Source organism: Budorcas taxicolor, chromosome 14 (genome assembly GCF_023091745.1).
Source record: "Budorcas taxicolor isolate Tak-1 chromosome 14, Takin1.1, whole genome shotgun sequence".
NCBI lineage: Eukaryota > Metazoa > Chordata > Mammalia > Artiodactyla > Bovidae > Budorcas > Budorcas taxicolor.
Window position 1 is genome coordinate 69,118,751 of NC_068923.1, and position 15,722 is coordinate 69,134,472.

General features: G+C 33.6%; 1 protein-coding gene across 1 annotated transcript in view; it reads right to left on the bottom strand.

The window, feature by feature from the left end:
• Nucleotides 1–15,722, bottom strand: part of EMC2 (ER membrane protein complex subunit 2) — a 56,410-nt gene that overhangs the window by 16,064 nt on the left and 24,624 nt on the right. The window contains exons 6-7 of the mRNA XM_052651785.1: nucleotides 4,908–4,993; nucleotides 4,699–4,758 (exon numbers count right to left, since the gene is read on the bottom strand). Of these exons, the coding sequence (XP_052507745.1) occupies nucleotides 4,699–4,758; nucleotides 4,908–4,993 (146 nt within the window). The remainder of the gene's footprint in view (nucleotides 1–4,698; nucleotides 4,759–4,907; nucleotides 4,994–15,722) is intronic.

Below are 15,722 nucleotides of genomic sequence, written 5' to 3' on the forward strand. Positions count from 1 at the left end.
AAAGGGATACAGCAATCAAACCCAAAGGGCCAAAGGAACCAAAAACACCCTCCCAAATGATATCCCCAAATCATAGCATTTTAGATTTATTAAAGATCTTATTCAAAGATAATTCTCATGAAAGATCACATTGCTATTAAACCCTTTTCATTTTTATGCTCCAAATCTAGTATTAGTTCTTAATGTATGATAGCTATACAATCACTGAACAAACAACTGAATAAACATCTAGAACAAAAGTATTGTGACTATCAATCTGATATTTATTCATCACTGTATAGAAGAGGAAGTCTATCTTAAACACTCAAGTTCATCAGAAAGATAATTCCCTTCTAAATGTGTTCCTTTAACTAGGGTAACACCAAAAATTCATATTAACGCTAAGAACAAATGTTCTCAGAGACTTAAACGGTTGAGCAAAATTGTGACTCTTGATTCTTACATAGCATTAAGTAATATAAAATGGGTATAGGAGTTTTTAATGAAAAATTAATGCCAAGATATTTTTGTTAAAAATTATTTAGTATTAACATCACAGACAAGGAGGGGATACTTTCCCCCAATTTTACAAAATATAAAATCAAATAAATTTTGCAGATAAAGTATAGAATGAAATAAACTTAGAGCTGGAAGGAGCAAGAAATGGCCTAATCCAGTTTTTCTCAGGCAGCGGTGCCCAAGAGTGCTGAGCCATAAGAAAGTGATTTAGGTGATGACTATTTTCAAAATTCTCCCAAAGATAGTATATATCATCTAGATAGTATTGACCATTCCAAATAATTATATTAATTTATTATATATAACAACTCAATGAAATTAAGATTTAGGGAAGTAAAAATACTGAGAATCCATTCAAAATAGAATAACCACAGTTATTATTACATTAGAGTCAGTAACTAAAGTGTTTGTGAAGTTCCTGTGTTCCACACAAAAGCATATGTATAGGCTACAGTATTTGCTGCTAGATTGCTTTATCAGTATTATGATTTTTCCTTACAAGATCTTGATAATTCCCTTTGTTATGAATCTTACAGTAAAGCTGGACCTACAATAATGACATTCATAATTAACTTTTAAAAACTGCTCCTTGCTGATAGCCAGTTTTAACTAACAACAAATCACATTAAAAAAAAATCCAGTATCTGTTCAAAATACACAGTGCTGTTTATAAGGTACTGTTGAGATTAAGGCAAAAATTGTAACTAATTTTTTATATTTAGAAAAGTATCTCAATATGACCAACCGGTGTGATATATACCAGTGGAATAACTGTATCTAAAATTTATAAATCAGAAGCAAATTTAAATAAAAGCAACTTAAAGATATTAAAAATGTATGTGGCAGAAATTTATATTCCCTTTTTTCTATAAAAACACTGAATAGACTGAGATTAACATCCTACTGTGGAAATCTATTTTAAGTAAAAAAGTCTAGATCTAGATTAGCAATCTGCCTGTGACTTACTATAACTATTAATATACAGAAAAGAATGTCAGAATGTTAAATATATCAAGTAATTCCTAACTTGCTACATTCTTGCCACTGTGTGCACAAAACTGTGGTAAACTGATATCTGACAATAACCTACCACTTCTACCAAAAACATCCTACCTACCACAATGACTTGCTGAAACAAATTAAATGAATTAAGTGAACATTCTAATTTTCAAATAGCTTCAAAAAATATTAAGATATTTATTTTCACTTACCCTAAATCTAAAACTTTCCTTCTAAATGTTCAATTGGAAAAAATAAACAGTCATTTTGTAAGTAACTAGCTTCAAGATCAAAAGGAACTTTGTAACACAAGGCAAAAGGATATGCAGAACATAATTATCATTTCCCATAAAAAGAAATTACTTTTCAGGTGTTGTTCTGTCTTTTTATCTCTTGACTTCTGGTGATTCTTCCAAGATTCTATCCAACAATATCTCAATAAACTCTTTAGAGACCCAAAACAAAGCAAAACTGAATGTGGCTATTATAAGATGAAGTAAATAATAAATTTAGTGATAGGTTAAAAATACAGTATAACCTATTTAAGAACTACCAAAATATTTCAAATACATGCAAAAAAGTAAAACTGATAAAGAAGCAGAAAAAAAAAATAATAATGTATTTATACAGTTCTTAGAGGATAGAAAACCTGAAAGCAATATAAATTGATATATCTAGCCATCTAAAAATATAAAGTTTCTATAAGTTAAAAAAATCAGTATTAGCTCATATCATTTATATAAAGAGCTCCTCAAAAAAGTGTAACCAATTTTCAGCTATTAAAATCTACAAAGATTAAAAAGAACAATAGCACCCACTGTTGTTAAGGTGACACTCTAATAACTCTGCTGTGAGAGTAAATTGATACTACTTTCTAGTGAACACCTAGGAACAATTTATCAAAATCACTAAAAAACACGTATATCATTTAATCAAGTAATTCTACTTTGAGGAATTTAGCCCAAGGAAACAACCAAAAATAAAGACAACCATTACATGCATGTATAACTGAATCACTGTGCTATATAGCTGAAACTAACACTGTAAATCAACTATACTTCAATTAAAAACAAACAAAACAATGCTGAGTTTCCAATTCATGAATTTGGTATTATTTAGGTGCCCTTTAATTTCTTTAATTAATGTTTTGTAGTTCTCAGCACACAAACAATTTACATTAAAAAAATATATATGTTTCAAAGTGTTTTATGCTATTATGAATGCTTTAAAACTATAACTGTTTGTTGCCAGTATATGCAAATATGATTTCTATATAAGTGATATCTTATCTGCAGGTTTACTATACTCATTAGTTCTAGTGACTTTTTTGTAGACTCTGTAGAATTTTCTAAATTGGCAATCATGTAATCTATAAATAACATTTTACTTCTTAAAAACAAATAGAATAAAATGAAGATAGTATATTACTATATTTTACTAGGAAATTAGGAATACCAAGGTTAATTAATAAGATGGAATAATATTAAAATCACATTGTAGAATATTTTCTGTGATAAGGAATTTTTGATAAAATATAACTAAGTGAAAACTGTAAGCTACAAAAGATAATTCTGTTTATTTCAAGGGATATTGAAGGGAAAAAATCAAATATAAACTGTAGTTAATTTAGGATGATGCAATTACACATGATTTTTGTCTTTGTCTTTATTCTTTATTGGGTTTTCCAAATTTTCTGTATTAGGTACTTCTTTAAAGAAAAAATTTCCTTGATGATTTGAAATTTCTGTAAATGGTTTTAATCACAAAATCTTCAAAAGGCACAAAAATATAAATAACTACCATCTGCTTTAGGGACAGATTCAAACCACTGTTAATTTTTTTTTACTGCACTCTGAAAATTCAGTTCATGTTATTTAAATGGTTAGATATCACCACTGACTCAATGGACATGAATTTGAGCAAACTCTGGGAAACAGTGGAGGACAGAGGAGCCTGGCGTGCTGCAGTCCATGGGGTCACAAGAGTCAGACGTAACTTACCAATTGAACTTATCAACAATACTTTATAAATGTTGACTTTAAAACAATGAAAAGTGGAAACATGACCATTTAACCAAATACACTACCACTCATATACATAAGCGAAATCTAAGTACATTTACATGTATGATCATATAAACATCCCCATATGTATACTTAACATGATTCAGGAAATAACTTCCTATTAAAAAACAAAGAACATCTGATAGCTAGCATGTATAACAGAACTGAAAAATGGTTCCCAGAATACAGTACACATTTATTAAATGACAGCTATTACTTTTATTTTAGCTCTCACTTTTATTAGAATTATACATATAACTACCTTAACTCTTCATTTTACATACATATATAGCCCTGAACAAAGGTAACAGACAAGTGTCTTCATTTGATTTTATTTCCTATGTCAGCTATTTTGTACTATGAGAATGAGGTTAAGTATTCTAAGTATTCATGCACAATAAGAATATGCGCATGAGAATCTGATTCTATTCTCTCAAAAGGGATGAAAGAAACAATCTGATATACTTCAGACTCAGAACTAAGGGAAAAAAAAAAACCTGCCTCCAGATAGAGGTTAGCATTAATGCTGTGATATTAGAAAACTTGCACTAAGACTGGGCTAATCCTCTCACACTGGGATTTCCTCCTGTCACTGCAGCAATAAAAAAAAAGCTAACAAAAACATTAAATATCCAATAAGCAAGTTCCTACAACATTCAACATTCTTGATTATTCTTGGTTTTTTACCCAGGCAACAGAATGCTTCTACTTTGGAAGAGTTGATTCTCTTCATGCTAAGGCTAATAAATGCATACAATTGACAGAATTTTTAAACAGCAGGGAGTAGAATACTCTTTGTATATAAGAACAATTTAAATTCTAAAAATTCACAATTTTCATTCACTAAAAATAACCTTAGCCCAGCAAATATATGCCTTTCTAATTTCAAAGAATGCCATCTGGATTTAAAAGAAAACTTACTTCCCAAATAAAAATAATTTAGCAAAACACAACTGACCTACTTAAAACAATTCACATATTATAACCAACAAACTGTCAATTTGTTTTTTATTTATTTTGTTAATTTGACACAATTCACATCTTCTCACCAATCCTTCAGAAACTACTATAACTCTTGAACTTATACAGTGATGAAAATTGCATTTCCTAGCAAAATTTTATGTGTTTAATGACTTACTCATGTTCATTGATATAAAGTTCTGCAAGTTCATGCCAGGCTTCTTGGTCTCCAACAAATCTGGATAGAGTAAAGGGAAAAAAAATAAATGTGTAGATATTCTGTAAATGAACAGCATGGAAGCAAAAAGGAAATCAAATGCAAATTCCATTTTAATTAAAAAAGATTTATCAGAATAACAAAACACAATCCTCTTGTAAGACACTCACTGTTCCAGATACTCATTCAGTTCCCGAATGGCCTCCACATTTTTCCCCTGGGCTTTTCGAATGGCAATCTTACGCTTTCTTGCAGCCTGTGGGTTGACATTAAGAAAGGATTAGGCCTTCATGATTCCCTGGGTTTTTGTAAAGAAGGTAATTTGACTGTGCAAATTATTATCTCAATGCCAATGAAATTCCATTGTAGAACTACTGCTTAGTGGGAGTTTATAAACATACCCCATGACATCCCACTGGGGAGTTCAAACATTCCTCTAACAATCACATGTGCTTTACTTTTGATGTACACAATATATGCATCATTTCATTCAAATAAATAACCATCCAGATTCTGAAAATTACAAGCCAGCAGGGAATCTTAATCTTTATCCAGCCTAAAGTCCTTTACTCTGTCTCATTCATAAGATCTGTATCTTAAGAGATAGAGGGATAGTGGAGATTAGAAAATAATCTTACTGTGGCCACTTGAATGTCATTATACAAATATGGCCTCTAATAACTTTTTTCACAATTTTAAGAGAAAAATTTAGCTAAAAGTCTTTCAAAAGAATAAAATGGGTTCTGAAAGAAATATTTTTATAACATACATAACATTTAAAACTTGCATCTTAAAGCTTTTCAAATATAAATAGAAAAATAAATGTCATTTATTTACACATTAATCAAACACATAATGAACATCTGTTGTTTGCCAGGTACTGTGCTAGACAGTGAAAATAAGAATAAAAAAAAGAATAGATAATTCCTTTTGGGAGTTGAGTCTAATAAGAGAAAGATACATCAAATAAAAAGACAATGATAGAGGTATCTAGAATGTTGTGACAACATAGAAGAGAGCCTAACATAGCCTGAGGGGAAGAGGTGGAAAGACAGCAAAGAGGGTTCCAGATGTGATACCTGAACTGAAATAGAAAATGCAAGTAGACATAAAGAAAGTAGAAGAGAAACTATATGGAGGGAGGACACTGAATATCAGGAAGAACTCAGGAGCAAAGGCAGCACTGTGTATAATAAAGACTTTATGTTTGGGGCCACAGTGAACAATCAGAGATGGGAGGGTGCTGTGTGAATTATTGTATTTACATCCCCTCATCTCTGTTTAATTTAATGCAGAAGGCTAAAGAATAAAACACACTATAATTAGGGCTAAATTAGGCATATTAATTATGAACATGACTGTCATTCTTTTAAATAACACACACTCCACAAGATATAGACAAGGCAAGTAAAATGAATGAAGCCTCCTTAGATCAAAAGAGCTATCTGTCCTGGGGTGGAAAGGTGGACTTTCTCAAAAACTGAAAGTCAAAAAACATCAGATAAAATTAAGAGACTTCCAATAAATAAAACCAAGAGCCATATTTATAATAATAGTGATAACAATATTTTGGTAATGAAAAAAATGACACCTCTGTTAAAAATATACATCCTTGATTATATGGCTCATATTGAAGGCCTACCACAATGCCTGCCACACAGTAAGCAATATTTTTTAAAATAATTTTACTATTTACAACAATGAAAGGACCATAATAAATACACTCAATTCATAGAGTATTCAGAAGGAAAGTAAAAGTAAAGCTCTAAAAGTAACTTGCCCCAGTCCTTGGATCTTTATCAGTTAAAACGATTTTCTACAGATGCAGTGAAGCCTGTTGAAAATACTGCATTCAAATTCCATAAATGAGACAAAAAGTCAAATTATAAACATGAATAGGAACCAGTACTTCTATAGTCATAGTAAGAGATGAGGTATGAACACTGTAATGGATACCATTATTCACAAATGAGTTTCATTTTTAAAAAAATACATCTAATACTAACTTTTTCTCAGTGATTTGACAACAGAATCATGTCTCTACTGTTGAAAACACACAAAAGTTTTAGGACAGCAGCATTTTGTAGAATACTGTTTACAAAGCATTACTGGTGTTTCATAGATAATTAATATTTTAAAATGCCTTTAAAAAAATAAAAAAGCCTTTCATAAATGGAAAACAGGGGTTTAAACAACCTAAATGCATCAAAAGAGGAAAGATGGGAAGTAGGATCTCCAATTTCTCATTACCATTCTAGATTCATTGATCAGAGTTCCTCAAAAAAAACTGAGACATTACAAATTAATTTGTTACTATTATTTTGAACAACAGATATTGGTAATAGGTGGAATACTACAATTTTAAAATAATGTAAAACAAGAAAAAATTGGTATTAACTTTTTAATAGTCTATTTTAAAAACTAAGTTTTCCACCTTACAAACACTTCAGTGAAGTTCAAGCAAAGATTCAAAATATAAGGTTTTAATAATCAATTTGGGAAACATGCTCCCAAATCTCTACTATACTGCTAAACCACTCTAAACCTAAGATACAGTACCCTATCTCCTAGTATTCTAAGGTTAAAAGCAAACTTTTAAGTAGTAACTATTCAACTATGCAAAATCAGTCTTCTTAATGAAACAACACAGGACAATTTGAAGAAAAACCTACATGGCAATCAGTATCATACAGGCAACAATATATCATTAATTCACACACAACAGTCCTTCTACAGAAAAATAATACAACATTTTGAAAAACAAAAAACTTCACTTATCATCATCATTTAAAAAGACTACTAATACAGACTGAAAATGAAGGGCTGGAAAAAGATATTCCACGCAAATAGAGACCAAAAGAAAGCAGGAGTGGCAATACTCATATCCGATAAAACAGACTTTAAAACAAAGGCTGTGAAAAGAGATAAAGAAGGCCACTACATAATGATCAAAGGATCAATCCAAGAAGAAGATATAACAATTATAAATATATATGCACCCAATATAGGAGCACCGCAATATGTAAGACAAATGCTAACAAGTATGAAAGGGGAAATTAACAATAACACAATAATAGCAGGAGACTTTAATACCCCACTCACACCTATGGACAGATCAACTAAACAGAAAATTAACAAAGAAGCGCAAACTTTAAATGATACATTAGACCAGTTAGACCTAATTGATATCTATAGGACATTTCACCCCAAAACAATGAATTTCACCTTTTTCTCAAGTGCTCATGGAACCTTCTCCAGGATAGATCACATCCTGGGCCATAAATCTAACCTTGATAAATTAAAAAAAATTGAAATCATTCCAACCATCTTTTCTGACCATAATGCATTAAGATTAGATCTCAATTACAGAAGAAAAACTATTAAAAATTCCAACATATGGAGGCTGAACAACACACTTCTGAATAACCAACAAATCACAGAAGAATTCAAAAAAGAAATCAAAATATGCATAGAAACTAATGAAAATGAAAACACAACAACCCAAAACCTGTGGGACACTATAAAAGCAGTGCTAAGAGGAAAGTTCATAGCACTACAGGCATACCTCAAGAAACAAGAAAAAAGTCAAATAAATAACCTAACTCTACACCTAAAGCAACTAGAAAAGGAAGAATTGGAGAACCCCAGAGTTAGTAGAAGGAAAGAAATCTTAAAAATAAGGGCAGAAATAAATGCAAAAGAAACAAAAGAGACCATAGCAAAAATCAACAAAGCCAAAAGCTGGTTCTTTGAAAGGATAAATAATATTGACAAAACATTAGCCAGGCTCATCAAGAAGCAAAGAGAGAAAAATCAAATCAATAAAATTAGAAATGAAAATGGAGAGATCACAACAGACAACACAGAAATACAAAGGATCGTAAGAGACTACTATCAGCAATTATATGCCAATAAAATGGACAACGTGGAAGAAATGGACAAATTCTTAGAAAAGTACAACTTTCCAAAACTGAACCAGGAAGAAATAGAAAACTTTAAAAGACCCGTCACAAGCACAGAAATTCAAACTGTAATCAGAAATCTTCCAGCAAACAAAAGCCCAGGTCCAGATGGCTTCACAGCTGAATTCTACCAAAAATTCAGAGAAAAGCTAACACCTATCCTACTCAAACTCTTCCACAAAATTGCAGAGGAAGGTAAACTTCCAAACTCATTCTATGAGGCCACCATCACCCTAATACCAAAACCTGACAAAGATACTACAAAAAAAGAAAACTACAGGCCAATATCACTGATGAACATAGATGAAAAAATCCTCAATAAAATTCTAGCAATCAGAATCCAACAACACATTAAAAAGATCATATACCATGACCAAGTGGGCTTTATCCCAGGGATACAAGGATTCTTCAATATCTGCAAATCAATCAATGTAATTCACCACATTAACAAATTGAAAAATAAAAGCCATATGATTATCTCAATAGATGCAGAGAAGGCCTTTGACAAAATTCAACATCCATTTACGATAAAAACTCTCCAGAAAGCAGGAATAGAAGCAACATACCTCAACATAATAAAAGCTATATATGACAAACCCACAGCAAACATTATCCTCAATGGTGAAAAATTGAAACCATTTCCCCTAAAGACAGGAACAAGACAAGGGTGCCCACTTTCACTGCTACTATTCAACATAGTTCTGGAAGTTTTGGCCACAGCAATCAGAGCAGAAAAAGAAATAAAAGGAATCCAAATTGGAAAAGAAGAAGTAAAACTCTCACTGTTTGCAGACGACATGATCCTCTACATAGAAAACCCTGAAGACTCCACCAGAAAATTACTAGAGCTCATCAATGAATATAGTAAAGGTGCAGGATATAAAATCAACACACAGAAATCCCTTGCATTCCTATACACTATTAATGAGAAAGTAGAAAAAGAAATTAAGGAAACAATTCCATTCACCATTGCAACGAAAAGAATAAAATACTTAGGAATATATCTACCTAAAGAAACTAAAGACCTATATATAGAAAACTATAAAACACTGATGAAAGAAATCAAAGAGGACACTAATAGATGGAGAAATATACCATGTTCATGGATCAGAAGAATCAATATAGTGAAAATGAGTATACTACCCAAAACAGTTTACAAATTCAATGCAATCCCTATCAAGCTACAAGCGATATTTTTCACAGAACTAGAACAAATCATTTCAAGATTTGTATGGAAATACAAAAAACCTCGAATTGCCAAAGCAATCTTGAGAAAGAAGAATGGAACTGGAGGAATCAACTTGCCTGACTTCAGGCTCTACTACAAAGCCACAGTCATCAAGACAGTATGGTACTGGCATAAAGACAGACATACAGATCAATGGAACAAAATAGAAAGCCCAGAGATCAATCCACATACATATGGACACCTTATCTTTGACAAAGGAGGCAAGAATATACAATGGAGTAAAGACAATCTCTTTAACAAGTGGTGCTGGGAAAACTGGTCAACCACTTGTAAAAGAATGAAACTAGATCACTTTCTAACACCGCACACAAAAATAAACTCAAAATGGATTAAAGATCTAAACGTAAGACCAGAAACTATAAAACTCCTAGAGGAGAACATAGGCAAAACACTCTCAGACATAAATCACAGCAGGATCCTCTATGATCCACCTCCCAGAATTCTGGAAATAAAAGCAAAAATAAACAAATGGGACCTAATTAAACTTAAAAGCTTCTGCACAACAAAGGAAAATATAAGCAAGGTGAAAAGACAGCCTTCTGAATGGGAGAAAATAATAGCAAATGAAACAACTGACAAACAACTAATCTCAAAAATATACAAGCAACTTATGCAACTCAATTCCAGAAAAATAAACGACTCAATCGAAAAATGGGCCAAAGAACTAAATAGACATTTCTCCAAAGAAGACATACGGATGGCTAACAAACACATGAAAAGATGCTCAACATCACTCATTATTAGAGAAATGCAAATCAAAACCACAATGAGGTACCACTTCACACCAGTCAGAATGTCTGCGATCCAAAAGTCTGCAAGCAACAAATGCTGGAGAGGGTGTGGAGAAAAGGGAACCCTCCTACACTGTTGGTGGGAATGCAAACTAGTACAGCCACTATGGAGAACAGTGTGGAGATTCCTTAAAAAATTGCAAATAGAACTGCCATATGACCCAGCAATCACACTGCTGGGCATACACACCGAGGAAACCAGAATTGAAAGAGACACATGTACCCCAATGTTCACCGCAGCACTGTTTATAATAGCCAGGACATGGAAACAACCTAGATGTCCATCAGCAGATGAATGGATAAGAAAGCAGTGGTACATATACACAATGGAGTATTACTCAGCCATTAAAAAGAATACATTTTAATCAGTTCTGATGAGATGGATGAAACTGGAGCCGATTATACAGAGTGAAGTAAGCCAGAAAGAAAAACACCAATACAGTATACTAACACATATATATGGAATTTAGAAAGATGGCAATGATGACCCTGTATGCAAGACAGCAAAAAAGACACAGATGTGTATAGCGGACTTTTGGACTCAGAAGGAGAGGGAGAGGGTGGGATGATTTGGGAGAATGGCATTGAAACATGTATACTATCATGTAAGGATCGAATCACCAGTCTATGTCCAATGCAGGATACAGCATGCTTGGGGCTGGTGCACGGGGATGACACAGAGGGATGTTGTGGGGAGGGAGGTGGGAGGGGGTTCATGTTTGGGATCGCATGTACACCCGTGGTGGATTCATGTCAATGTATGGCAAAACCAATACAGTATTGTAAAGTAAAATAAAGTAAAAATAAACATTTTAAAAAAATAAAAAATAAAAAACAAATTAAAAGACTACTAAGCAGGGATTTCACTTCCAGCCAAGATGGAGTAAGAGGAAGCAGTTTTATCCTCTTGCCTGAAAATGCTAACTGTAACTAAATATAAATATATATGTAACAACTATTTTTAAGGCAGAGGACAAAAAGCGAAAAAAAAAAAAGGAGAGATGATTCCTGACAGGCAGAAACATACAAGGTGAGTCCTATTTTTATTGCCCTGGTTCACTGCTTTGAGAGTTTCAAGAGTGCTATGCAAGAAAAGAAAACCAGCTTGAGCCCAGATGAATCTATGAGTTCAGAAAGCACTCAAGAGTCCAAGAAGATCAACGCGCTAGAGTTCATGTGGCAGAGTACAAGAAAAGAAAGAAAAATATGTAAGACTCTAAAGAGATTTCCCTTGAATCTCAAAGGTTCCCCTTAAGTACTAAATACCTATGTACTGATTGGTGCACGTTTATGAGAATACTGCTCCCCTGAAGTAGTGATTAGTATTGATCAGTACTGATCAGTGCATGGGTACGAGGAAACTTCAAATGCCAAGAAAAGATCTAAGAGAAACATTTAGGGGGAAACGTGCCCCAGAGCTCACACAAGGCTGGGAACAGTGTCTTTTTCTACCAGCCAGACTGGAAGATGCCATGATTCCTAAAACAGTGGATCGAGTACTAAGATGGACCTATTGGGGAATAATTAGTCCCAGGATAAACAATATTCTGGGCCTGTCTCACAAAGACCCAAAAGGATAAAATTGTTTGTAATTTAATTATATACTACAAGAAAGAATATTTATATATTCATATATATATGAATATAAAAAACAGAAGGGGCAAAGAAAACTTTAGACGATGATTCTGTTCACTATCTTAATTGTGGTGATGGTTTCACAGGTGTATACAATCATCAAAATTTATGAAATTATACACTTTAAATATGTGCAGTCTATTCTACATAAATTATATGCCAAAATAGTTTAAATAATAGCATTAGACTAAACATTGAGTCTTAACTGTTTATCAATTTCCATTTATATTTCTTTCTCACATCTTATGAAATGTGCCAATGTTTTGAATTCTTCTGAATTTCTTCTTTAGATCGACCTTTAAGTCAAAAACGAAAACTGCTCCACATTTCACAAGCGATTTTAATAATGGAGTCAGAATTTCTATTATAAAATATGAAACGCAAAAAGTTCTTATGATCATAAATTTGTTACATAACTCTGTAACATTATCTACTATGCTGCTGCTGCTAAGTCGCTTCAGTCATGTCTAACTTTGTGTGACCCCACAGACGGCAGGCCACCAGGCTCCCCCGTCCCTGGGATTCTCCAGGCAAGAACACTGGAGTGGGTTGCCATTTCCTTCTCCAATGCATGAAAGTGAAAAGTGAAAGGGAAGTCGCTCAGTCGTGTCCGACTCTTCACGACCCCATGGACTGCAGCCTACCAGGCTCCTCCATCCATGGGATTTTCCAGGCAAGAGTACTGGAGTGGGGTACCATCTCCTTCTCCAATTATCTACTATAGTTAGCTATCAATTTTTTCCTGAAAGATATGCTACACTTCCAAAAAAAATAGGCCACCCAGGGAAAGAACCTAGAAAAGGATTAAAGGACTAAGGTCTACCAGTTAAGTACAATGCAGAGCAACCCCTTCCCCAGATGCTGAGACCCAGAAAGACCACTGGCCAACAGAGGGAAAGCGGAATTCCAGGTTCTTTTGCTTCCAAGGCTTATGCCATGACCCTGGGAAATATGGCCTTCTAAAAGCATCTTCACGCTTGGCACAGAGGCAATTATATCTAATTCCAACATAAGGGTTATGGCATAAGCCTTAGAGGCAGCGGTCTTTCTGGGTCTCAACACCTGAGGTAGAGGAAGTTCTAGTTTGTACTTTACCAGCAAGCCACCTTAGATCCCCATAATCTTTAGCCTAAGACAGAACTATCTCCAAATTACATAATTTATCTCTTTTAACCCCTTTCAAACCATCTCCCACATTACTGGCAGTTATCTTTAAAACAAAAAATCTGTTGGTACTTTGCCAATCAAATTTGACTTCACTCCCCATTTTCTAAGAATTAAAAATCTGTTATACTCTATATCATGTAATAACCTATAAAGGAATAATCTACAAAAAAACTCAACTTACTATTCTGATAACTGAAACAAAAACAACACTGCAAATCAACCACAATTAAAACAAGAAGAAATCAAAAAGAGAAATAAAAACTTTATTGATAATGCAGAAAAAAAAATTCTAAAGTGTAATATATCAGGTTGTTCACAAATGTAGAACTTCTTGTACTGCCAAACACTCAGGACAATGAACCAACTAAAAGGTATAAAATATTGCCCCTTAAAGCCCTAGTCTTCCTCAGTGGTGAATCAGTGGTGAAGAAGGGGTAGGTTAAACTTATGCAGAGCGCTAGAACCCTGCTGTCTTCAATAAGACTAGAAATGAAATTTCATGAAATAACTGCATTAAAGAAGGCAGTTTAAAAAGAGAAATAAAAGTGGCCTTTTAAGCATATTAAAAGATATTCAGAATCTCTCATAATGCAAATTATATATTTAACTAATTACACTGAAAGTGAAAGTGAAGTCGCTCAGTCATGTCTGACTCTTTGCAACCCCATGGACTGTAGCCTACCAGGCTCCTCAGTCCATGGAATTTTCTAGGCAAGAGTACTGGAGTGGGTTGCCATTTCCTTCTCCAGGAGATCTTCCCAACCAAGGGATCAAACCCAGGTCTCCTGCACTGCAGGCAGACACTTTACCGTCTGAGCCTCCATTGGCAAAAGTTAAAAATGAAAAAAAGCTGATAATATACCATGTGGGAGGATACTGTGAAAGAAGCACTCTCATATACCATGTAAGTGAGTACAGATGATTGAAAAGCTTCTGTGGAGGGAAATTAGGCAGTATCTATTAATTTTTAAGATACATGGACCTCCTGACCCAGATTTCACTTCTAGGAATCTATACTACAAATGACATGTAATGCAATACTGCTTCTGGGAGGAATGTATCAGATACCAAAGGATCTTAATTAGTTCAAGAAAGTTTTTCATCAAAATAAGGATTATATATCCATATACTACAATGCTATTAGCAACTTAAAGGATGAGATAAAGGATGTGCTGACATAGATGACTTAAGTAGAGTTTGGGGCTTCCCAGGGAGCTCAATGATAAAGAATCCACCTACCAATGCAGGAGGTGAAAGAGACACACTTTAGCAGGGGTGGGAGGGAGGAAGGGGAGAGATTAAAAAAAAAACAACAAAGAAGAGACACAGGTTCAATCCCGGGTTGGGAAGATCCCCTGGAAAAGCAAAGGGCAACCCACTCTAATATTCTTGCCTGAAAAATGCTATGGACAGAGGAGCTGGACACAATTGAACACTTTTACTTAAAAGGTAGAGTATGCCACCATCTGCATTTCTAACCATTCTCCCTATTAAAAGGGACACACACATAAACACATATGCATAAGACCTGTTTGTGTGAGCACAAGAAAAAATTTCTGGAAAAATTCTTAAGAAACATTTGCCTAAGTGAAAGAGGGCTTGAGATCTAGGATGGGAGGACTTAATTTTCAACATATATGCTAGTATTGTTTGCAATTTATAACATGTGTACATACTACTTTTTTCAAAAGAGCATTTTGCAGCTTTTAAAAAATAGATGAGATGACCCATTTTAGCAATCTCCCTAAATCTGAAACTTCCACTTCAATCACTTTTTTCTTTTCTCCCAAGGTAGAATAACCCTAATAACCCTAAGCCTTACTTTTTACATAATGGAATATGATGTCTTTCCCCAGCCAGTCATCTGTCTTAATTAAGCCATGCTCAACCATTAAGGCCTACAAGGCTCAGAAATACTGCAGCAAATCACCAAAGAATCAGGATTTAGTAAGTCTATTTCAAGGTTTATAATCTGTTAAGTACATCATGCTATCTCTCTAAAGCAAAGTCAAGGATAATGTCTAAATCATCCTTCTAGTCTCTATACCAAGCACATATCAAGCACTCAACAAATATTTTTTGAAAGAATAATGAATGCACATGAGAGGGAAAGAGAGTTCCTTAAAACTTTAATGAATAACCTCATTTTTATACTGGATATCCAGGAATACAGGAGCACAA